Below are 25,970 nucleotides of genomic sequence, written 5' to 3'. Positions count from 1 at the left end.
TAATTTATAAACCAGTTCAGGTACAAAATATGAAATATACTTGGATGTTATGTGAATATGTAAAAACATCACAATAGCCCCATTAGCCTTTTTTCCACTGTTAGTGCAGAGAATACTCAGGAAAGTTATATAGGAACCTTGAGTGGACACTAGATGGCGTACCCTGGGAGGCAGTGATTACACGCTTTTACTTGGTAGGTCATTTAACTAAAGAACAGTGTGAAATTTGTCTTTTTTTCATTTACAAAATAAGTGATTTATGCCTCTTATAGTAGTAAGGCTTATTCACACCTGGATAACATTGCTTATCAATTATTCATCCTCCTGACAACATGTCATGTACCCAAACAAACACATTTTATGTTGCCTCTTTTATTGCATCAGGTTCACATTAGATTTTGGTTTTGACTTTGTGTATGATGGTTTTTGTTTTTTTTTATCTCTGACCTAGAGAATTTCTTCGACTATACTGCTGATATGTTTTGATTTGTCTATTAATAATAATAAAAATCTTGTGTGAGCAAAGTGTGCAAAGACTTTGAAAACTTTTAAGTAACTTTCATGAAATATAAAAATGACACAATAGACGGGAAGGGTTTTATTGTAAAAAAAAAACAAAAAAAACTGGAGTGATCTAAACACAACTTATTGCAGCTCAAACATAAATTGAACATAAATCCAAAATAATAAAAAAAAAATTTACAGAAAAAGAAACAGTGCAGAATGAGTTTGAATTTCACAGATCAGCAGTCCAACATCCCTCGCTCTCTCATTCACTTCATTTTAACGTTTAACTGAAACTGTCACACAGTGGCCCATGATTTGGGATGTTATTAGTTGTAATGCTATAGAGCTTTCTCTACTCTGTGACCTCTGGAGGTGTGGATAGACTGGCCAGTGTTTGTGTGGTCTCCTCTAGTGTTTTCTGAAGAGCAGAAATGGCCTCTTCGTGGCCTTCTAGTTTGGCAGCCTTCCTCTCCAGACTATTGACCAGGCTCTGTAGGCTCTCCAGCTGCTCGGGCCTCACGCTGCCTGCACTGCTGCTTTCAACAGCCTCTAGCCGTTTCCCCAGATCTTCCACCTGAGCACTGAGGCTGGAGTCAGAGGAAACCTGTTTGACCTGACTGTTAGTATCAGACAGGCTGGACTGTAGCTCCTCCACAATGCTTTTTAATACCACTAATTCCTGCTCAAAAGTTGTTTGCACTTGCTTTGCCGCGTGATCCTGAGCTGCCAGTGTGCTCTCATATGTGTCACACTTGGACAGAAGAGACTCCACTTTAGTGGTGATGTCAGAGAAAGCAGTGGACAGTGTGTCCCCACTCTCCTCTGAGGCTTTGACTCTAGACTCGAGTTCATCCGATCTTTTTAAGGTTTGTGCTGTGGCTTCCACCAGCTTGCTCTCCACACTACGGACAGCCTCGGCTGTCTGCTCCACTCGTGTTTCTATAGTTATACTGGTGTCTTTCACTGCCTGGACACTTAACTCAGCTTCAGTGAGGGAGCGCTTCAGCTGTCCTATGTTCTCATGCATCGATGCCCGCACCTCTTCAATTTCTTGGGACAATGAAGCTACTTCCTGGTTGCGTGTCTGCAGCTCCTCCCTTACTGAGTTTATCTGCTGCCTGAGGGAGTCCACAGAAGCATCAGCTTCCTCCTTTGCAGTTTTTATTTCAACCACAGAGTCCACAATTGCAGAAAGCTCCTGTTTAACCAGAGCAGGATCTTCCATGTCCCCAAGCCGTGCCTTCAGTTCAGAAAGTTGTGTCTGTGCATCTCCCTGAGCCTCTGTGAACTCTGTCACACTGGCCTTGATGGACTGACTCACTTCTGCCAGCCGCTCCTCCACTGTCCTCTCCAGAGAGGAGAAGTCCTTTTCGCGTGCTTCTTTCACTTCAGCCATGCCCTGGGACAAGTCCCTGAGAAGATCATTCTGAAGCTTGTGAAGGGCCTCCTCCACCTTCCTGGTCTCCACCTCCCCCCTTTTCATCCTACTGATGGCCCCCTCCATCTCCCCCCGAGTGATGCCCAATGATGACTCCAGGCCCTCCACCACACTCTGTAGAGACTCCACCTGGACACAGAGACAATATAAACTCTGATTATACTGCAGCGTGAATAAACTCTTTAAACTGCATAGAGTGTATTTGAAATGTGTGAAAATGTATGTATTGTTTTGTTTACACAAAGTTAGACTTGTCAAAGCAAATCTTGAAGTATAAAAGGTTTTGTTGTTTTAATAAACAAAGTTTCAGAATGCACACGCCCCCCCAAAAGTACACAAAGTTCTAGAGCTACAATCAGCAAAGATGACACATTATACAGACTTAACGATGAATTAAAGTATATAAAAAACATGGACACTAACTTGATTTTCCCGTGCATTTATAGTTTTTCTTTTTTTTACACAGTCATTAATTAAAGCTGCTGAAGCATAACTTACCTGTTGTGCCACAGACTGCATTTTCGTGATGAGCTCTGCGTTTTGTTGTGCGCTTTTCTCATGTTTGGCGCTTGTTTGACGAATTTCTTCCATTACTTGCTGCAAATGAAAAGCTGCATACCCTGCGGCCCCTAATAATGTGACATAAAATACAGCAGATAGAAAGAAGCCCAGGCAGCTCCCGGAGCTGGAGCCCTGGGTTGGGGAACTGGTGGTCCCGTTGCTGGAAGTTTTTTGGTTCTTCTTTGGTACATCTTCTTGACTTGGTACAGGGCTCTTCTCAGTGGTACTGTTCTTGTGCCGATTTTTTGCAGTCATGTTTTACAAAATGTAATTCTACTTAGGTTATTTGGTGATTGGAGGGATGCGAACCTGTCTGGCTGCTGCTGCTCCTGCCGCTGGTTTTGCAGTCGTGGATGAGAGCGGTTTGAGTCCAGGCCCACCAGAACAACAGCGTATCAGTGAACGCGTCGTGTCTTTCCCCAGGCCTTTTCTGCTGAGGTATGCGGATGGGGGCTGTCCCATGTTAAGTCCTGGGCCCACGGCGAGCAAAACCAATGAATGATTTCTGCTCTGTTTTACGCTGAAAGATAACAGCTTTCCCGTGTCACAAACAATTGTATAATTCACTTTTCAGTCTTTTCACTTATTGCCTACTTCATTGAGATATCTTGCCCAATATCAGGAGTTATAACATTGCAATAAAGTAGGACTTGTGAGTCAAACGACAAGGACCTATAGGGTGCAAAAGCATATTTTTTCGTGCAGCTGTGCGTCAGAAGCAGCAGGCCTATAGATGCGCAAGACTTGTGCTGGGTCACACTGGCTCCTCCTTTCATACGTGGCAACTCAGCTTTCTGGACACACATACTTCTGTGCGGCATTGGCATATACAGTGCTTTGTTTAACTTTAGATAAAAGAGAGAAATGAAGTATCCCTCCCTCTCCCTTAAATCATGCGTATCGTGTATTCGAGTTCTAACTTAAACTAATAGACCTAATGATAAAATCTTGCTATCACTTTAACGATTTTCACAAAATTTACTTTTCCCCTTTTTTCTTTTCTAAAGATAAACGAACAAACAAAAGTCATATGCTCACATAGGCTATTTGCAATTCTTAACTCGTCTTGTTTCTTGGGCAAATAAATTCACGTGCGTTATCCAGGGATACTGAAAATATTATCTAGAGAAGCTGGCACTGCCAATCATTAACACTAGGTGTCAGTATAGGTGAATCGTAAGCCAACTGAAGAGTTTGAGGGTATTTCCCATGGATCTGTTAAAATAAAGTATTTCCATCTCAGGTTGTCATAGCCTATGCATTTTTTATGTCCAAAAAAAAAAAAAAAAAAAAAAAAGACGGAAATATAAACTCAAAATCAAGAATAATTCACAAGGCTATTTGATATCGGAATCGGAAGAGCATAATTGCTCTTCTAAATATTTGAAACTGTTCATATGCTTACTTGTTTACTACCCTGTATTATATCAACTTGTAATCTTATTTATTGTATTTTAATTTATTTCCTCAGATTCCATTGATCACTGATCCCTGATTGAGCCCGGTCTATATATAGATTCATGACCCAGTCTTGTCTCTGTTAAAATAACCTGGTGTCAGATCATGGATCCGTTAAAAAAACAATACAGATATTTCCTACGGGCCATGAACGACACGCGTGTCTCCTCCCAGACGCCGTGACGTAGCCGCACTTCTTCCTCTCCTCAGTCGGTGGCTCAGGCGCATAGATACTATGGGCTCAGGTGTGATGTAGCAGTGAACGGGACGCTGAGGAGTTTGACCATCGATACATCTGTGCGCAATGGCTTAAATAAACGATTACAAAGTCGCCATCGTTTCAGTGGCACTCGAATGGCTTATTTTATTTTCCCTTCTCACTTCTTTTCCTGTGAACGAAGCGGGCACAGAGCTAAGATGAAGACTGACAGCGACATGAGCAATTGAACTGTTTACCCCAAGAGGAGTAAGCTAGCGGTCTGGCTAGCCCCTTAGCTTGACAACCATTACACGCAGTGACAGCTTGGATAAAACGATACAACAATGGCCGGACTGATCAAGAAACAGATCCTGAAACATCTGTCCAGGTTAGTATGTGCTAGTGGTCACATTTAAGCAGGGAGCCCACCGGGATGCAGCAATCTACTGCCAAAGTGCTGTTAGCTAGTCTGCATCCACATCCCTGCGTTACTTATTGTAGGCGCTTTTTGCTTAAAACCAGTTTAAAACACTGAATCTCTTGCCACTTTGTATGTGCTTTTACATAGGTGTAGGTATCACTTCTGTAAATCTGTGTAGACGTGTTAGACACTGCTAACACTAGCATTGCTGCTAAACGTTGAGAGGCTTATCCTTTTACACTACAGCAGGTTGAACCAGTTCTGATTGACTCAGGTATTTTCAAGCTGCAATCTCAGTCGTACCTTAAAATCAGGTGACAATAGCATCACATTACGTGGTTAGTTTATATCTTTTAAACAGGTGATTGTATGAAGCATTTGCACAAGGGCAGTATGTTTACATATACACTGTGTTAAAGGTGCTTCACACAATCAAAGTGACCTGTAATTTCCCTCTCAAGCACCTGCTATCCTTGAACCCCGGTTGGCTTAAAAGTCGTTTAGTTTCTGTTGATAGCTCATGTTAGAGTGGGAGACTATTTCTCCAGTTTTATATGCATTATTAATTGGTTTCCACTGTCCCCCTTGGTGGCATTTAAAGGCACTACTACTTGTATTATTTGTAATTCGTAGAAAAGGGGAGAGCAAGTACTGATACTTCAGACTTGCGCATTAAAGCTAAATGACTGCTTCAGTTCCCAGCATTTAAGTATTTAATTAGTAAAAAGTGTTTAACTTTTTTTGCCTTGTACTTGTATTTTTCTACAAGCCTTTAGAGTAATAACAACGACTGTATGTCCAACATATGGCTCATGATTATGCAGACAGACTGGTTTCTAACACTGTATGTGTCATAGTGCTTAGTCACTACTAGCTTTAGTAAACGCCTGTGTGAGCATTGATAAGACAATCCAATTACAATAATTATTAATAGTTTTTCATTGAATTGCATTATAACAGCATATATTGCTGTAGATTTTAATGTCTGCTGTACATTGCAAACAAATACAAATGCTAGTATGCCCTTCATTGCCCTTTTGATTGGCATCCTTGCCTTTGTGTGTGGTGGCAGCAATACTTCTGTTTTCACTGAAATGTTTTTCCCGTAAGCAACTTTACAATAAACAGTGACTGTCCTGCTGCCATTGAGTGTAACCATAACACTGTGTTTAGCTCCAAAGTTTCATCTCACAGAAAATCAACACCATCGCAATGTTAATCATAAGGGCTATTAATACAAAAATGTAGCAAGAGACTAGCATGTTTAAATGACTGGCTGCAAGTGCTTTGGGTTTGGTATGAGTCTAGAGAGAATCCCTCTAAGTTCAAACCACCAGGATTTCAGCAATAGAACTGGACACACAATTGACATCATTCTACATTCACACTGCACAATCATCTTGAGAACTAAAACACCAAAATATAACAAACAACTTGGCCATCGTGTACATTTGTACTATTATAATTAACACCAAATCAGTATTACAATTATCAGTAAAAGCTTCTTTCTATCAAGGGATATGTAGTTTTTATGGAAATTAAATTCAGAATCTTATTGTTTTGGTTCTTTTAACACAAATACATGTAAAATTCAAGTTAAGTCTAAACTCTGCTCTAAACCAAATGCTTTTACAGACAGACAAGTGACTGTAGACCTCTCAGTAAAAAAAAAAATATTGACATAGAAATGACTGAAACTCTGTTAAAATGTGATTTTATTCACAGCTCTAGTCTGAAAGAATAAAATGTCTATGTGAAGTTTGTGGCCATAGACTCCCCACTCCACACTCACTGGCGATGATGCAGCAGTGTGGAGGACCTCTGTATTTGCGTTGCTGTTGTTCAGATGCACTGAAGAGCTTTTATGGCATGACTCATGACTGAGGCGTACTGTGGGTGTCTTCGACTCTGCAGCTGGGAGACTGAATGCCTGCTCAGCGCTGCTCTTGTGTATGTGCTATGTCTGAAATCGATGCCACAATATTAGTGATCTTACACTGTATACTATGATTTCTCAGTACCAGTGAAGTGACTACATATTAGACTGCAGACTTCTGTAATTGCCTGTGTTTTTCTATTTCTGTAATATTTTATGACTGACTGCATAGCGTCCCATTCAGGTGTACTGGTTCCATGTAGTGAAGCCATAGAGACTACCATAGAAGTTGCAGTTAATTGAAATACTGTGCTTATTCTGCCAATCTCTGATCACACATTATTCTCACTTAACTAGACTTAATGCAGGTCTACCCTTTAAGCTTAGGGACATATTCTCTTAGCCAGGCTGGCGCCACCTAGTGCCTCCACTCAATTTCATTTCTCTCCAGCGACTAGGTCAGGAATCGAAATACACTAGACGGTTCGCAGAAACCCTGGATGTGCGGGTTCAGGCACCAGCCAATCAGCGAAGAGCCACCCATTTTGTGTTGTCAGAATGTATGTATGAATGTATGGTGAATTTTATCAAGGGGAAAGATGTTATTGCCCTTCTTCCAATGGGATTTGGAAAAAGCTTAATATACCAGACACACGTCATAACCAAATAGCAACAATTGCTTAAATGAAAAAAGTACCCTCCTACCGTTGAGCGAACGAATACTTACACTGCAAGGTCAGACAGTTTCTACGCAGTGAAACTGCCTGATGAATCAGGCTATCATTTTCTTTCCATCGATTCTCAAATCTCCAAAACATTTTAACATATACATGGGACTTATATAGCGCTTTTTTGGACACTCAAAGACGCTTTACAAACAAATAAAAGTAACACTGTAGAAAACGGGGGAATCATAGGGGGAATGCCAGTTTGAACAGGTGACTTTTTAGATGTGAGTTGAATTGCTGCAGTGAGTTCGAGTTCCTGATGGATTGTGGGAGTGAGTTCCAGAGGGAGGGGGCGGCAGCGGCGAAGGCTCAGTCCCTCAAGGTCCGGTGCTTTGTCCTGACGAGGGGAGTGAGGAGGTTGCTGTTGGCTAATCTGAGGCGGCGGGTGGGACAGTGCAGACAGAGGAGGTCGGTGAGATAGGGAGGGGCCAGGTTATGGAGGGACTTGTAGGTGATGAGGAGAACCTTGTATTGGATGTGGTATTGTACAGGGAGCCAGTGGAGTTGCTTAAGGACAGGAGTGATGTGGTCTCTGGAGTGAGTGTGGGTGAGGAGGCGAGCGGCAGAGTTTTGAATGTATTGTAGTTTTTGGAGGTGGGTGGAGGGGAGACCAAACAGGAGGCTATTGCAGTAGTCGAGTCTGGAGGAGATGAATGCATGAATGAGTATTTCTGCGGTGGGCTGAGAGAGGGAGGGGCAGAGATGGGCGATATTGTGAAGGTGGAAAAAGATGTTTTAGTGATGTGACTAATATGGGCTCTGAATGAAAAGTTAGGGTTCATGATGATGCCAAGGTTGCGTACTGAGGGAGAGGGGGTAACAGGTGTGGCCATTGATGATGAGAGAGATGTTCTGAGCAGTGGGGAGGACAGCTTTGGGTCCAGTGATGAGTAGTTCTGATTTGTTGCTGTTGAGTTTGAGGAAGTTGTGGTCCATCCAGGTTTTAATGTCAGATAAACAATTGGTAATGGTGGAGAGAATGACTGGGGAGATGGATTTGGTGGAGATGTAAACCTGAGTGTCATCAGCGTAACAGTGAAAATTTAGTCCATGGTGGCGAATGATGTGGCCGAAGGGAAGCATGTAGATGATGAAGAGGAGGGGGCCAAACACCGATCCTTGGGTAACACCAGTGGTGATGGGGGAGGAGTGGGATTTGGGGTTGTTTATGGAGATGTAGTGGTGACGGTCAGACAGGTAGGAGGAGAAGCAGGAGAGTGCAGTGCCAGAAATGTCAATGGACTGTAGACGGTGGAGGAGGATGGTGTGGTCAATGGTGTTGAATTCTGCGCTGAGGTCGAGGAGGAGGAGAATGGAGAGGGAAGCAGAATCTGCGGCGAGGAGGAGGTCATTGGTGACTTTTAGGAGGCTGTTTCAGTGCTGTGATGGGGGCAGAAACCAGATTGAATTATTTCAAAAAGCTGGAAGTTAAGGAGATATTGTTGGAGTTGGGCAATGATGGCACATTCTGTTATTTTGGAGAGGAAGATAGGAGATGGGTTTGAAGTTGTCCAGGTTGTCAGGGTCCAGGCTGTTTTTTTCAGAAGAGAAGTGTGATTGGGGCAAGTTTAAGTGCAGGTTGGACAGTGCCAGACCTGAGGGAGGTATTTATGATGATGTTAAAATAACAAAGAACCTAATTAATAAGTGGAAGCGGAAAGTGAAAATGAACCAAGTGCTTTGGGGAACTGCAGAGGGGGGCATTGCTAAAGGCTCAGTAAATTTTAGTAAGGTATTGGACCTTTTGAAATAAAGCATGTATTATAATTCATCCCAAATGATGTGGAATAAAAATATTGTTTTTAAGCTGAAAAAAATCCTGCTTTCCAGAGTGACTGTGATTACCTATGTTTGTTTCTGCCTATATGCCGTTCATATACAATTATAAAAACAGTATAGATTTGATTTTAGTGGATTACATAAGTACTCAAATTAAATGCCTGCTTTCCACGTTTTACCAGCATACATCAATATTTGGAACTTACTGGCAAAACAGCTGCCTCTTTTTTACACTTCAATTAAGACCTGAAATAAATAAAATGCTAAGAATTTACTACATTTAATACGACATTGCTTGGTCAGTTATTCCTCAGTTCTGCTGTCCCTAAATTACCCCTTGAACTATGAGGTGAAAGTTTGTCTCAGTGTTATTTCTTGACCAATAGCAGGAATTTCAGTACATCCTAGCAATCTGTTAGTTTTTCCTATAGCCTTAGGAAACATATCTTTTAAGTATACCCTCAGTTGAAATCGCTAAACTGCAATAACTGGATATATTCCAAGATTGTAACAAGTTTAAACAGATATTTGAAGAAACTTGCCTTAAGGTATAATTTTGATTCTAAAAGCTCCACAGTAAGTGGAGCTTGTTATGCTTCTTTAGAGTGATATGGGCCATCTCTATCTACTGTCGAGGATGCTAATAATGACTCAAAAACATGATGTCATTTGTTGTTCACAGCCTTGTCATTACACAGCATCATATTTGAGCAGCTGATTGATTTATTGATGAAGGCAGAGGACAGAAAGTGGAGAGGAAACGAGACGAGGCCCAAGGGAGTCCCGCGAGCCTGTTCGGGGGAGGAGGGGGAGGTTGCCAGCACCTGATACTTGATCGGCTGTGAGAATAAATATTTCACTGGGCAAGCGACTCAGACGATGTCACTGCTGCTGCCCTATGCGTGTGTTTTTGCCCAGCGTGAACAGTCTGCCATTTGGTCGGTTGTTGAGTTTGATTCCCTATGTGTCTCTGTTGTTGACATTGTTTTTAAATAATTCATAAGGAAGTTGAATGAGAGGAAACTCTGAAGTGGTGAATGGAAAGCCACAGGTTAATGCCACCCAATACAAATTATTTATTGAGAAATATGCTGTACAATACATCACTCAAGACCAATTCTACTCCCCTTTGCTAAACTGACAATGAATTAATTATGTAAAAGTTAAACCAAACTGATGGAACTGAGCCCTTTTTGGGTAATGTCACAAAAATGTTCAGCTCCATTTCAATACTAAGAAAAAGGCTTGATACTCGATACAGTGTACAAAATGTCTTTAAATGTTGAATCACAATTTTCAACACAGCACATTTTTGGTTCTTTATATAGACCACTGATTCTTAAACTATTTGGGAAAAGTCAAATTTTGTTTTACTTCAGTTATAATATTGACATGACTGAAATTAGTTAAAATGAGTATCTTGTCTCACTACTAGTTTTGTTTAGTATGGTGGGTATCAACATTTTATTTTTTGACAGCCTTTGTCCTAATTATAAAATACATGGTCCCAAAATGTTTTCTTCTATGTTTAACCCCCCCTTTGGTGACAAAATGGACAGACTTCCTCACTACAAACACTTCAATAATCATTTGTCTTTATGGTTCTTAGTCAGAGTAAGTAAAAGTCAGAGTAAGTAAAATGTGTCCTTTTGAGCTTTGATCTGATCCTATTCAAACTTACAGGTGTGGCAGCGATTAGCCACATAACAAGATTACGCCTCACTACACACGTGCTCTATAAAACATTACTTATTATTGTGAAACATTACTTGCTAAGAATTTGTACTTGGTGACATTAACATAATGGTACTATTACTATCTACTAACATAATAATGACTCAATGCACATTTTACTTTTAAACATATGAGAAAAATCTGTGTGAACACTCAGCCACACACATGGCTAAATATTAACAGATAATCATTAGGAGATAGGGACAGGTGGGTCATGGACAGAGATTTATTTGTACAGTCTGTATACTAAAGCTAATGAGGAAATCCGCCCCAAATGACTTTCTCGAATTTATATCATGTTTACATTGTCATACATAACAATTACTCCAATCCCGGCCTTCATATTCTGGTGTATTTTGAATGTTGGCACTTTCTCTGCGCTGTGTTCATTTCGTTGCTCTAATCCTAAAATACAGTGCCCATTCTGTCCTCATCCTTCATCCAAATCTTTGCCAAACATTTGCTGCTTAAATTAGGCCAAAACTGGAGCTTCTATCTGATTTCTTTTGTGTGGATGTTCCTAAAGGTTTGCCAAGAATTTGTCTCCGGATAAGATCAACCTGAGCACACTGAAGGGGGAGGGGCAGCTGACCAACCTGGAGCTGGATGAGGAGGTGTTGCAAAGCCTCCTGGACCTGCCCACCTGGCTTGCCATCAACCATGTGGGCTGCAATAAGGCGGCTATCAGGGTGAGCCCATCACACTGTGGAAAAACTCTTATACAGTTATCATCAAGGGCTGGACTAATAATAATTCATTATTGAAATGATCATCTATTACTTATTTAATTATTAAAGCCCCACTGTGTAGCTACCACCTGCTTATCTCAATAGAAATGCTGTTCCTTTGGCTATAATTCATGGCACAAGTATGATATTCACTACTTTACGTTTATAATCTCATCAAATAATTGAAAATTATGACCATATTCAATGATTAGCAAACTGTTATTAGCTGCAGTCTCACTGTCATTAATTAATATTGATGTAGCTGTAAAGCAGTGTTATCAAAATGTATACTAAAGACATGCTCCATCTTCTGTTAGAATGAACTTTTACAGAGCTTTACAGCAAAATGCTAAATAGTGGTCAAGCTGTGAATGAATAAATATCCTTGTGATGAGGTGTTGCATCACTGGGAGTAAACTTTTCCATGATACCATACACGTGCCACTGTGTCTGTCTCTAATGTCATTGCTGATGCTGCACATGTTAAGGCTCTGGAGCCACTGGTCACTCCCTGGAAACTGTGAATGACGCTTTGGTCCGATTTTACTTTGTGACTCGACTTTATTTTTACTCTGCCCAAGGTTTTCTGACGTACACTGTAACTAAGTTGGGTATCTTACCAACAAGCATTCTCTACACTGTTTGCTGCTTTATACAATAATAATTTTTGTTTATTTTTTCTATTTAATGCATTCAATTTTGTCCAATTATAATTTGAAGTGTCAAAAGAACTGATCCTGGATTTTTAAATGCAGCTTTTTAAAATTCATAATGGAAAGTTTACCACAGTATTCCTCTTTGTACAGTTTTATACAGTCAAAGTAGAATTACACCCCCTAGTGGGCTATATAATTAACAGTTTTTATGTTTTTATGTGATTTTACAGATACCATGGACAAAGTTAAAGACTCACCCTATTTGTTTGGTAAGCCTCATTTATGTTAACACACATAAAGTAACAAGTCACATTTTATCAGCTCACCAGCCGTAAGTTTCTGTATGTGATGTAGCACAAGGGTTCCTAATTATGGAGTACAGACTGTACAGATCATTGTGGACTTTTCTTTCCTCTGTGCACCAGGCTTTTGGACAGGCCACTGGAAAACACTAACAACTTCTAAAGAGCATAAGACTGCATTTTTAACAAAACCTCATTGTTTTTATTTTGTAGACTTTGGATAAAGTGGTAATGGAGATGAGTACTTGTGATGAGCCACGTCCACCCAATGGCCCGTCTCCCCTAGCAACGGCATCAGGTCAAAGGTAAAATTGTCTTTGCATTTTTTTATTGTTTTCTGAAATGCCACATTACTCATCTAACTCTCGCTCTACCATCTTTTTGTGCCATAGTGAATATGGCTTTGCAGAGAAGGTAGTGGAGGGCATGTCTTTGTCTATTAATTCCATCGTGATCAGGATCAGTGCGAAGGCTTTTAATGCTTCCTTCGAGCTGTCCCAGCTTCAGGTATACAGTGTCAACCCGAGCTGGAGCATCAGTGACCTGCGCTTTACTCGCATCCAGGACCCTCAGAGGGGAGAGGTGTGTGGTGCATTTTGGTGCAAGCTACTATGACACAATATATATGTAAACACTAAGTTACGCTAATATTTGGTGTTTGGTGTTTGAATTTGTTTGGTCTAGATCCTGAGCTTTAAGGAGATCAGCTGGCAGATGATCCGCATTGAGGCAGACGCCATCCAGAGTGCTGAACACGAGGTGATAAGTGCTCCCATTCGCCTCATCACCAACCAATCCAAGATCAGAGTCACACTCAAGAGAAGGGTAAGGGGTACTTTGTTTGTAATACAGCACATTTGGTCCTGATCAGTGCTTTTCTTTTTAGATAACTGGGGTGTGTTAATTCAGATAGATAAAGAATAATGGTGCAAAAATATATTTGTAAAACCACTAGTAAGAACATTTTCCCCAACACTACAGCTATTGTTAAGAGACCTAGTTATTTGTGAACAGCATTATCAGCTGATTTTTTTTCAACCCTTATGATTTGTTTGTTGTTGCACCCCTTTATTTTTAACAATTACAGATTAAAGATTGTAATGTGGTGGCCTCTAAGCTCCTTCTTATCCTGGATGACCTTCTGTGGGTGCTGACAGATTCACAGCTCAAAGCTATGGTACAATATGCAAAGTCTCTGAGTGAAGCCATGGAAAAGTCCAATCAGCAGAGGAAGAGCATGGCCACTGAAGACCAGGTACTCACAACAACTGCCCTTTCTGAACCGATGTGCAAAATGAAGTCTGTAATGCCACCTGCTGGACAGATTTAGAACTGACTATTATGAAGCTCTTAATTGAACTTTCTAAAACTTTTTAAAAAGACAATTAAACTTACATCCCCAGGTCTCATCCTTCACACCTCCGTCAGCCCAACAGGTGCGTACGCAACAGGCATCATCAGCTGCAGACCCGAGTGCAACTATGGCAAAGCTCTTTAGTGACTTTGACGTATGCGAGACATCTCACCATCTTCAGATCAAGCACTTGGACCTGCACATCTGTGATGACATCCACGCCAAGGACAAAGGTGAAGAGAGCTTTTGGGAAGTTCTTGCTCACAGCCATCTCACATTTTTAGAGCATCTTCCTTTGTTCTTTTTTCAGCTATCAACAAGCGCGTCACAGGAGGGGCCATGCAATTGTCCTTCAGTTCCATCACTCTGGACTATTATCCTTTCCACAAAGCAGGCATGTGGGGGTTTTAATAGTATATACTAGCTCAAACTTTACTCTTTACTTGTGGTTATCTTATTAATTTCCTTCCAATATATGTTTTCCAGGTGCCAGCTGTCTTCACTGGATGCACTATGGTGAGGCCACTAAAGCCAGAGAGAGCTGGGCTCGAAACCTTTTGGAGGAGTTCAAGTCAAATGTGGATATGCTGAAGAGTGCTGTTCGAGACCAAAAGTCCTCCTCTGCTCACAGTTCACCACAGCATGGTAACGGCATATTCAGTGCGAGTGGTAATACGTGAGACTTAATATACATTTGAGTGGTCTTTGAAATTCAGGGTTTGTTTAACCTCACTCACTCATTAATGTGGTCAATCATAATGCCTATGAGTAGTCTTTACCTGACCCATGTGGGTTTTGTGTCCTCAGTGTCCCTTAGGGACGATGTGTATGGGCCCCTAGAAGGTCAGGAGAGTGCAGAAGGAGAAGTAGGGCTTAGAGAGGCAGAAGGAGGAGTCGTAGAGTGGGGCCTACAAGCTCAGCCTCCAGCCCAGTGCTGCTGGTGCCTAGAGCCAGGTACCATGGTGTGGTGTGCACAGTTTGGTGCAGTGATGCACACCTCTCATTCAGATTAGAGCCTTTTCCTTTTACCAACTGAGTGATGCTCTTGTGTATTTTGGCTTGTAGTGCTTTGTCTTATTTTGTTAGTTTCCTGATTCTTGAATCTGATGTTGTTTACCAGGTAAAATAAACACCAGCTCTTCCTTCAGTCCACCGCCACCTCAAACCCCCAAGTCTCAGCTCATGTCGAGCTCATTAGTTCTCAGGATGGCCGATTTTAGCATTTACCAGGTTTGTGTTTTTATTTTTTCAGTTCAACTGTTATATTTTTGTGCATACATTAACATGAATTATCTTGTTCAATACAAATGTTTTAGGTTTCAACAGCAGACCAGCGCCGCTCTAGCCCCAAGGCCATGATCTCCTGCAATAAAAAGTCTTTATATCTCCCTCCGGAGATGCCAGCCATTCACGTGGAGTTTACAGAGTACTATTTCCCCGATGGAAAAGACTACCCCAGTAAGACAATGGTCTTCTTTCCTATGTACGGCATATGTTTATTAATTAAGTGGCTGGCTTTGAATCTAATCGTGCCTCATTGATGTATTGTAATTGACTTTTGTAAAGTTGAGGAAATATTGATTTGTGAAATGCTCACAGAACTTCCTGAATAATTGCCACATTAGCTTATATTCCAAATTTTAGGCATAAGTCATTTTTAAATGCTATCTGGTGCATACTTGTTAGGATATCTGCAGTAACATTTCATCAGTGGTAAAACTCTTCAAACAAAACTCCTACCTCTTTCCTTTTAGTCCCATGTCCGAACCTGTTTGCCCAGCTGAATGCCCTACAGCTTGTCCTGGATCCCCGCAGCCTGGTGTGGCTCAACCTGTTTGCCTTGGACCTAAGGCAAAATCTGGAACAGTTCATGGAGATCTATAAGCTCAATGACTCTCAGAAGCCAGATGAGCATGTAGACATAAAGGTGGATGGCCTCATGCTAAAGGTAGGAATCCAGCAAATGCAAATTACCATAGTAATATAATATAATACTGTAGATCATACTAAAGTGTTTATAATCTGATTTTCTTGTAGCTTGTGATTCCCACAGATAAAGACCCTTCGTACCCTGCGGATCTTCCTCACTCTATTTCGGTTCAGACCTCTGAAATGGTGGCCACAAACACACGACACCCGACAAATTGCACACGCTCTTGTCTTGAAGCCCTTCTCCAGGCTTTTCAGGAGCAGGACTTCTTTTCCTCCTCTATCTTAGCATTCCCTCACACCCCCTCCTCGCTACCTCTCCTTCATCCTGTCTTCCATCGCCATGCTCACGAACAAGATACAAGACTTCATGATATCTACAAGGGCCTCGTGGTGCCCACTATTGCCACGGACTCTCTGAAGATGCCAGCTGCCAGTGACTTCTGGGCGCTGCACTTTGCTCAGTTCTGGGTGGATTATGAAGGCAAGGGCCGGCCTCAGCCTTTTGTGGACTCTTTTCCTCTCACGATTTGGGCTTGTCAACCTGCAAAGCTTGTCCAGCACCAAAACAGGCGCAAAGATGCCAATGAATCAGGACTGTACAGGAGCACATCTGCAGACAGTGATGGGCGATTGCAGAGGAAGCGTTTACTTAAAGAGTATTATAGCAGTGATGGAGCTCCAGCGCCATCACCAACTGTATCACTGCCTCCCACTAATGGACTTCATAAACCACTCTCACTGGACAGCCTCTCATCTTCAAGCAAAGAGGCCAATTTACATGTTTTGGTGCATGTACACAAACCCTTAAGTGCTCAGGTAAAGCAGATATTTTTTAAACACACTAACTGGTTACAATTAGTTTAAATATGATACTTGGGATTCTATGCATTTTTATTTTCCATTTCTAATGTCATTTGTGTGTTTAGGTGAGCCATCAACAGTATGTATTCCTCATGCAACTTCAGCGCAGTATCAAAGCTCTGCAGCAGACTTTACAGCAGGATCTTGAAGAAATTAGCTCAAAGAAAGACCGCAAGGACAACTGTCCTGCTGCAGACCAGCAGCCTTTCACTGCCTGCCTGGGCCTCCTGCTCCAAAGTGCAGAGGTGTCTCTACTTTTGAAGCCTGTGCCCCATGCCGAGGGCTCTCCTCTGGTGTCTGAACTGTCTCCTTCTGAGAGCAGAGGGACATTGGACCCGGCCCGTGAACCCGCAGATGGAGCAGACAAGGTCCCAGAGGAGACAGGTGCAGGGTCAGAAAGTGGAGTGACCAAAGGCCCCTGCACTGTAGACCAGTTGTTGTGTGGAGAGATTTTAGAGGATGAAGTGGCTCAGGGAAGGACTCCACTTATACCAACTTCCTCCACAACATGCTCAGACACTAATCACAAAGTCTCATTGGATGAGAGGTCTTCAGCTAAGAACTCTGGGAAGTGGAGTTTAGAGGAGGAGGTCAAACCGCTGGGTGAATCTGGATTACCCAAATCTCAGAACTGTGACCCTCCGTGTGATTCACTGGGTGGTAAAGACTCTAATGACAAGACAGCTGCTGGGAAAATGCCACAATCTGTATCAAGGTAATTACAAAGTCACACAAAATCATATATAGTATACATATTTCCAGAAGTGTTATATCCATTATGACATCGTGAATCACATTTTACACATTCTTATTTTTTCTTGTATTATTTTATGTTACAGAAATGTACTGCTTTGTAGTAGATTTTGCTTTGGGGTGTCTTCTCACCCTCTGTCTTGACAGTTCAATGTGTGTGCGTTTTGAACTGCTTTACCCACAAGCGAATCAGTTTGGCCAACTTGTCATTATGTATTACAGACATTTTTAATGTTAGCAGTTTTCTTATGCTACTCACTGTGTGAATGTTGATTCTGTTTGTCTGCACTCATCTTCAGTCTCACTCAGTCTTCTTCCTTTACTGCTGCTAAAGCTTTGCTTTGACCCTTGAGAGGTGTGTTTTTTCTCTCTATTAAGGAAAGGAAGTTTGTCTGTGGTTTCTGATCTTCTCAGCTCCTCAAACTCCAGCAGATCCACCTCCCTTTATTCCATGTCCAACATGTAAGGATCTGTGCTAACTACGTAGGAGCTGGGCTGCACAACTTTGTTACAGAAGTGTATATCTACCCTTTTTCTCCAAAAATGAGTCTCCTCTAAAGAGTTTCAAACTTATTATTATCAAACTAATTTTGTGCTTATTATTATGTGCGAGTATATGCACTGCATGCAAATTTACCTATGCAGCATTCGAGTATTATACATTGTATATTTATAATATGAACACGGTGCAGCCCTGCTGATGTGTGTGTAGGTGTTAATCTGTGCCCTATACTAACTCAAGAACTCACTAGGCATGCATTTGCATGTGTGCATGACCCAGTACTTGGTAATATGTATATTTCTTATGTGGAGTTTTGGTTTCCCTGTGCTTTCAGTCTACCTGTTGACTGGTGTTTGTCATAAATGTATAATTGTTTGTATTGTAGTAGTTTTTGTGGCACTAGGATTCAAGATTTTGAGACTATAATTCAATTTTTGTGCAAAATCTTAAACAAATCACATTCATTCTATCTATATTTCAAATTCAAAAAAATGTCTTTGTAACATGACTAAATCAAGCATCAGAATTTCTTTAATTGTAAGTTAATAAAGGTTTGACCTTTTTGTGTTACAGTGGTCGTTTGATGAGAGATCGCTCCCAGTCAAATTTTTCAGTGTCCTATAAGAACATGAAGAAAAGTCCCTCTCTTCAGTCATTGGACAACATTTCAATAGACAGTTGCATGGAAGATGGTGACCCTTACAATCTTCTGGAAAGAGGTACAGCAAACAGGCACAATATATGACTGTCTAATCTGTTTAAGTTGTCACAATTATCAAATAGCAAAGGCTACAGTTATTTAGATAATATAATGTTCTCTGCAAAGAACAAAATGTACTTTTGTTATACTTTTACTTCATTTTATAGAAAAAACTTTTACTTGTAGTGTATATTATAGACCCCTATAACATGTTCTGAAATTCATGGGATTCTTAGTTTAGTTCAGTCTGTTCTCAGATGTTAATGCTTCTGGAGTTGTTTGCAATGTGAACTCTTTTGCAATATTTATAAAGATATTTAGATTTTTAAAAACTAAACCCAATCGCAACTTCTTAGAAAAATTTAATTAGATTTTTTTCCCAATTGGACTGACTTTCAACAGCAGGTGGCAGCATTGAACTAGTAACACATTATCACAAAGACCAAATCTGACCTGTGTTTGGTCCACAGATGATGTCTCCATCTCAGGGTTTAAGGATGTCATCAGTGAACATAGTGCCACAGAGAGTGCTATGGATAATGCTGCAGAGGTGGTGATGTGTCAGGACCAGGATGGGGGCGCATCTCCAGACACCGTGAGCGCCACCTCCCAGAGCATTGACGAACCCACCAAAGACATAGTAAGACAAGGATGCATAATGTTGTGTTCACAGCATTAGTCAGAGGGCAGCAGCCTATATAACTCTATTTATTTTATTTTACAAATGTTGTCTTAAAGGTGCATTGTGCCACCTACTTGTCTTCATGGAGATGTTATTAGTTTGCCTGGAATGTGCCATGGTTCAACAAAAACTTCTATCTTGCATTTATTAATTACGGGTGTTTCTATTTCTCAAAAACGCAATAATTCTCTCTGTGAATAGGGTTGCCTCTCCACAGATCTGATCCGTAAAGTATATGTGTCTATATATGTGTGTTATATGTGTCTCCCTTGAGATTAATGGATAGGTTTAATCTCTACATTCTAGACAAGCAGGTAATGCACCCTCCACCAGAAACACTGCACAATACACCTTTAATTAAACATATTTTTCCAAGTCCATTCAGCTGATGGCAACCATGTCTATTTTTGAATAATGCCACCACCTAAAATGATGGTAACATATTTGTTTTATTTTTGTTTTGTGTGTATAGACAGTTATTTCATATGAAATATTAAACGAGTGAAGGCATCTAAATTTCGACAGATAATACACAAACTCTACCATATTTGAGACATGATGGTTTGTAGAATGTTGTGGTATTATGTGAAGATATGCTATTATACCTAACTATAAGCCGTTTTATTTATTTGGAGATGAAGGTTGCTCATGTGCACTGTGCATTGTCTTCCTTAGGTATCTGTGCTGATGCTAAAGGTGCAGTCGGTGTGTGTGGGCATGGAGGCCATAGGTGAAAGCACAGCTGTGGCTCTAGAGGTGGGTCGAGTCATGTCCAACCAGCTCGGCAACATCAGCCTCAGACAGTACCTCAGCAACCGCAGCCTGGGTAAGAAATACTCAGAAACACAGGGAAATTAATAGTGGACATTGCATTTTGTGGCATCTAAAAAGAGCATGATGTATTTTTATGCACGGAAAGACATACAGCATAAGTTAAACCAGAATGAATCTTTTACCTTGGTATGTTGGGACCTGAAGAGCACATCATCATCATCAAATCGTCTTAAATAAAAAAAACTGAATTATCCTCAAGAGGCAAATTGTCTTGAATAGAGTGCTACATAGTTGCTGTAGATAAAACTTTATAAACAGACTGCACAGACTACAAATCTTTACTGCAGACACAAACACGGTGAATGTACATTAAAGGTACACAATGTAATTTATCTGGAATGTTCCACAGCAGGACATTAAACTGATTCATCTTTATTCATCACATTCATAACTAGTATTTGGCTTATGGCTTTATCTGTTTTTCTCCATGGTGATAGATAATAGCATATTATGGAACATTCCCTACAAAGCAATAACAAGGAGCCATGCATGTGGTGGACCCTCCACCAGATAAGTTGTGTAGAGCACCTTTAAAATCAAATACAGGAGACAAACAGAAAAGAATTCAAACAAACTTTCTACAGCTGTCGATCCACCTGCCGAGGGGGTTTAACAGAAAATCATTATCAAACATGCACATGTGTATTCAGACTAACAGTCACTCCTCCACTTACCTTGCAAAAAAACTCCCCACAGGTATGGTGAATTCTGTATCAATACCTGCTCAGAGCCAAGGTAACTGCTGCGTGTCAATTCACCATCTGTATATTAACTGCATGCTTTCACTATGTCTGCATTCGTGCTTGTGCGTTCTCATTGAAGTCTCATTTGCAGACCCGGCATATTTACTGTAGATTCACAATACACACATTCATAAATTTCCAGTGCAAGATTTTTCTAGTACCAGTGATTTTCTTCTGTCCATGGTTGTGTGTGTGGATCACTTAAGGGATCTGACAGTAATGGATTGAGTAGTCCCATTACTTGCAACATTAGGCTTAGAATTGAAACTGTCTTTATGTCTTCACATCACTCACTGGATATACATTAACTGCTATGTACCCTGACAAATGCAAGCCCCTAATTGGCCCAGTGTTCATTTTTGCATCTGGCACTCTCTCTCTCTCTTTGTGTCCTGATCCTCTCATCCCCTCAGCAGCAGCATATAGTCCTGTGCTCCTTCATTCCAGTGATTCAGGAGATGGTACATGTGCCAGTGTTGCCCGGCTGCTCCTGTCCGCTTCTGTCCACCCCTGTCTGCTCCTGTCTCGGCAGAGGAAATCACTCACTTGTTTCCTCCTACTTGTTGTTCTAACTAATCTGAACACCTCCTTCTCTAGGGTGCATCCACCTCCATTGCTCCCGTCTTATCATGGTCTTTCACACTGTGCTGCCAGCTTTACTTACCCACTCTATCTCTCTCCATTTTGCCTCAACATACAGTATGTGCCAGGAATATATACACAGTAGCCCTACCAAAATATTTAATACCATTCAACATCATTGTAATGTATATTATAAATAGTTGCTGTCCTATCTTTCATTCAAGTGCCATTAACACCTTCCTAACAGCAGTGATTTTGTCTCTCTGCTTGCATTTGTGCACTGTCAGTTTGCTTCCTCTGACAAATTTTAATGGTTTTATTGTTTCCATTGAACGGGTAAAAGTTTGGGAGAAGGGTGCTTCATTTAACCACTGCTCCCTGTCTTTCCCATGGCAGGTGGGGATGTCCTCTCAGGGGTGCGGAGTTTCCATGGTCCAGAGGTCTGTGCACGTCTAGAGTCCGGTGCCAGTGCTGCGGTCCACTCTGAACTAGCAAAACGCAATGGCTTCTTGACGCTGTGTCTCCAAGGCTACCAAGCAAACTTCCTGATGTCCACACTGCGCAACATGGCACACTTTTTGGAAGATTACTCTGCTCCACAAGTGCTGCCAATGGAGATCAGTGTTATGGATACACACATCAACCTAAAGGTAAGGCTGTTTAAGAAATATAATGTATCTTTAATTGCCCCAAGAATGGACTGTATAAATATCTTAAAGGTGAGGAGCAATGAGCCATTACACTGGCTTTTCCCCCCACAAAAAATTTGTCCTTTGACCAACTTTTACAGTATTTAGCCTGTGCTTGCATGAGTAGATTCCACATCCGTGTTTCTGTGACCAGAGTCAAATAATTTGAACCATTGCCTAATTGGAATTTGGATCTGACCAGAATGTTTAATGACGTAGAAAGGCCGTTCACCTCTACTCCAGGACTTTTCACGGCTGGGTGATTTCACCTGATGTGGAAACCTTGGTGTGGATAATTTTTCATTTGCAGCTTAATTTTTTCTCTGACTCTGAAATGGTGCTAAAAAAACAGTACTAAACTTCTATCCCCCAGGATGATGACCCCTCTGAAGGTCCGCCTAACTCTGAGCCCTCCCCTATCACTCTCCACGTGGACAGTCTTATTATTCACCGAAAAGATGATGGCTCATTCACCATAGGAGGTACTCTTCATGCATAAAAATCAAACACACACTTGATATTCACTAATTTCTTCTTTCACTTCTATCTTTATTCTGACTTGTAGTGGACACAGCAGCACAAGACAAAACCAAACGGGAGAGACAACTCACCGACACCTGTCTAACCCCAGTCCCTGAGGCTGTAGGAAACATCTGTGGCATTTCAAAGACTACACAAACCCCTGCCCCGCCCAGCAGCCCCCAACCCTCCAGCAGAGAGAAGGTATAACTCCCACAAAGGCACAGCTCTTACCCAGCCTTAAAGGTTTAAGGAACTAACCATTGATAACACATTTAGAATTTACCATAAAGACTTTTTAATGTGTTAAATGTTACACTATGTAACATTTTGGTGCATGGTCCGCCGTGTGCTTGTCTCTATACAGATGTTATTGCTTTGCCTGAAATTTTCCACAGTATGGAAAATAGTTAAAACAATCGATCTCTGTGGAGACAAACGATTGCTCAAAGTAAGAATGCATCAATTTCAAGGCATTATCTGCAAAAAAAGAAACACCCATGACTGAATAAAAGTAACAAGTAATAGATACTAACAATAACTCCACAGACACACGTAGGTTACACATTCTTCTATCAGAAAAGTCAGATGTTATACCTTTTAATTATTTAAAACTACTACAACTACTTTACTAATACTGTAATAAAGCAATATTCAACTATAATTAAATATTTTTTTAATATTCTCTGATTTTTATCTGAACAGATGCTAATTGACGAGAATGAATGCCTCAAAGTGGAGCTGTCCCGAGCCAAGATGGCGCTGGCAGAAGCTCAAATGGAGAAGGACTCCCTTTTGCACAGACTCAAGAGTCTCAAAGTGAGCCCCAGCTAAGGCTTGGCTCTCCTCACCCTCCCACCAGCCGTTTATTCATTCAGCCCACACTGGACCGCAGTAAAGAGGAGGGCTGCTGATGGGCGAGAGAAAAGGTCACTAAAATAATTCAAGTCGGCATCAACAAGGGCAGGCATTTCTGGACTAAAATGGTTCCCTATGTGTGCTTATTTATGAAGTGAGCCACGGTTTGACTTGAAACTTTTAACCATTTCCTCCATAAAGCAATGAAGACTTAAGTGGATGTTTTATATATTTCTGTGTTGCAGTTAAGTTTTCCATTAGAGCTATCATTTTAAGAAGGCCATAAAAACAAAAAATAGGCTACGTCTGTTAGTGCAACTAGAAAGATAATTTATGTAGATGTGCCTAATAAATTTAAAACATTTAAAGATCATTACTGAACAAACGCTGAATGTCCTGTAGTTAAAAGAATGTCATAACTCCTGATGACACTGATTTTGCACTGTAGAAAATTGTACTTTTCATTGAAGGCCTTTTTATTTATGAAAGGAAAACAATGCAGCCTTCAACATGGCCTCAGATGATCAGACGTTTGCTGAACCGAATGTGATCACATTTTCTACAAAACAAATGCAGTGTTTTAGTTTCATTCAGAACAAACATTTTATTCCAACAATTGTGACTTATATTTCATTTTAGCTGATTTATCTACAAACCACCCACATGTTGTAAGTATCTTCATATTTTTCTATGTGTAAATAGAAAAAAAACATCGCACTTTTAACATTCAAGCTTTGTATATACACCTAAAAACTGTGAGGGAGTTTTGCTTAAGTGTCTTGAGAGCTGTTTTCATGTGTGTGTGTCTTAAAATGAGATATAGGATAAATAAGGGTACTGAAAGCAGCTTGAATGAATACAATCTATTTGTGTTAATATGTAATGATCTTGTGACTATGCCCATATTTGCTGCTGTTCAATTGCCCACATAAGAAGAAAAAACTCAAATGTTGACTAAATATTTAAAGATTCAAGGGTTACAACAGTGGACTTTTTTTTTTTTTACTAGCACATGCTTTGTCTTAGCACAAGTGACTTCTACAGAGTCATCGATAAGTCATAACCTGTGGAATTGTCCTAACCAGGAAATTTCAGTGGACGCATACCAAACTAAGTTAATATAGAGATTTGAAATTTAACAGTTAAAATACTTTTTTTTAAATGGAGGTCCAGCTGCTCTTCTCAAGACTCAAGGTTTAAAAGCAACATGACACGCTATGTTCAGTTTGTTAAAGCTATTGAAATACATAGTACTAACAATAAAAAATATATAATTTAATTCATCACAAGTTTTTTTTTTGTGTGTGTGTGTTTTATAACTTGTTGCATTTGTTGAACCCACATGACCCATTTTCACTAGATATAAGAAGAAAAAAAGGTAGCCATGTGCAAATGTTGACATGTTAACATGTTTCTAAGCAGAAAAGGAGAAGTAAAACAGAAGAACCTCAGGTCAAATGAACCTCAGGTCAAATGAGCTGGAGTGGTTTTGTAAGGCATAGACATAAATGGTCATTATATTTTAAGACTGTAGGAGAGTAGTGCCTCATACAGGACTTGAAGAGAGAGGAGAGTTCAGTGCAAACTTTAAGTTCAACACTTCAGTTTCTGTGAGTGCATGCCACTTCGTTGGCCATTCTACGATCTAATGCAAGAAAAAAAATTATAGTAGTAAGTAATCCACATCCACAGACTACCTGAGGCCTGGCACATAGGCACTCACCCACATAATATTATTTGCCTTTGTATAAAATGCACTTAATATTTACCTATTTCACAAAGATTGTGGATTCTGGCACGTTGTGTCTACTGACTGTATGTCGGTGCAGGTCCAAACATGCAGTGTGGCGCGTGAGGGGCGTCAGGTGAGACCGTTTCCCAGGCTGTCAGTGGAAACGATCATTGACACATTAAAATTCATCTTTACAAAGTTTGCTTGTATCCTCCATTCACAATTATCTGAGCAGACACACTATATATTTATATCACAATGTGACATTTCCTTATCTAGAGAAATACGTTTGCGTGAAAGCATGCGTATTTGCGCTTGACAAAGAAAAGGCTATTCTGTAAAAATGGGGAAATGTACGGGTGACTTTAAACATCATAACAAAGGCTTCACCGGTTGCTGCTACAGCATCGTTTTCCACGCCCATACTGTACAGAGCTGCTCAGTCAACGGAGTCCAAGTTAGACGCACAGACAGAAGGCGCGTCGTCCTTTGAGGCGCCCTTTCAATATAAAGGTTTTCACTTTGTAAAGTGTGTGTGTGTGTGTGTGTGTGTGTGTGTGTGTGTGTGTGTGTGTGTGTGTGTGTGTTGATGATTGTGGACCTCAAGGGTCAGACCTGTTATAGTGTGATCTACATTGACCAATTTTATACATTGCGTAGAGCATAGTATAAGTCTATCCCGCAGCTTAAGGGTTTCCATAAATGAAAAATAAACTAATGTTACAGAAATAAGGAATTGGTTATACCTGATGACAACACACACAACACACAATCTAAGCTATTTTAAACCACATTCAAACATATTTTATGTTGCTGTTCAAAACTTGCACAGTTGTTTTATG

At 40.6% G+C, this 25,970-nt stretch overlaps 2 protein-coding genes across 4 annotated transcripts; one reads left to right on the top strand and one right to left on the bottom strand.

Annotated features, from left to right (window-relative positions):
- Positions 1-592: 592 nt before the first annotated feature.
- Positions 593-3,025, bottom strand: ckap4 (cytoskeleton associated protein 4). Its single transcript, XM_020926638.2, has 2 exons — positions 2,444-3,025; positions 593-2,074 (listed from the first exon to the last, which is right to left on the bottom strand). The coding sequence occupies exons 1-2, from the start codon at positions 2,759-2,761 to the stop codon at positions 860-862; spliced, it is 1,533 nt and encodes a 510-aa protein (XP_020782297.2). The 5' UTR covers positions 2,762-3,025; the 3' UTR covers positions 593-859.
- A 1,150-nt stretch (positions 3,026-4,175) lies between these two features.
- bltp3b (bridge-like lipid transfer protein family member 3B) lies at positions 4,176-24,675 on the top strand. 3 transcript variants are annotated; one of them, XM_055153614.1, is made up of 24 exons: positions 4,176-4,551; positions 11,228-11,390; positions 12,316-12,354; positions 12,601-12,692; positions 12,780-12,969; positions 13,072-13,212; positions 13,475-13,642; positions 13,791-13,974; positions 14,052-14,135; positions 14,228-14,386; positions 14,549-14,695; positions 14,862-14,971; positions 15,058-15,199; positions 15,496-15,689; positions 15,779-16,489; positions 16,600-17,249; positions 18,363-18,508; positions 18,960-19,129; positions 19,847-19,997; positions 20,702-20,740; positions 21,727-21,980; positions 22,393-22,501; positions 22,585-22,742; positions 23,244-24,675. In XM_055153614.1, the coding sequence occupies exons 1-24, from the start codon at positions 4,508-4,510 to the stop codon at positions 23,370-23,372; spliced, it is 4,374 nt and encodes a 1,457-aa protein (XP_055009589.1). In that variant the 5' UTR covers positions 4,176-4,507; the 3' UTR covers positions 23,373-24,675. The 3 variants fall into 3 exon arrangements, with proteins under 3 accessions (XP_055009589.1, XP_020782110.1, XP_055009588.1); XM_020926451.2 differs by lacking the exon at positions 14,549-14,695; XM_055153613.1 differs by lacking the exons at positions 14,549-14,695; positions 20,702-20,740.
- The last annotated feature ends 1,295 nt before the right edge of the window (positions 24,676-25,970 follow it).

This window comes from Boleophthalmus pectinirostris, unplaced genomic scaffold, assembly GCF_026225935.1.
Source record: "Boleophthalmus pectinirostris isolate CB_2022bp ecotype Guang Dong unplaced genomic scaffold, ASM2622593v1 HiC_scaffold_18, whole genome shotgun sequence".
NCBI classification, from domain to species: domain Eukaryota; kingdom Metazoa; phylum Chordata; class Actinopteri; order Gobiiformes; family Gobiidae; genus Boleophthalmus; species Boleophthalmus pectinirostris.
This window is presented reverse-complemented; position numbering and strand designations above follow the sequence as displayed.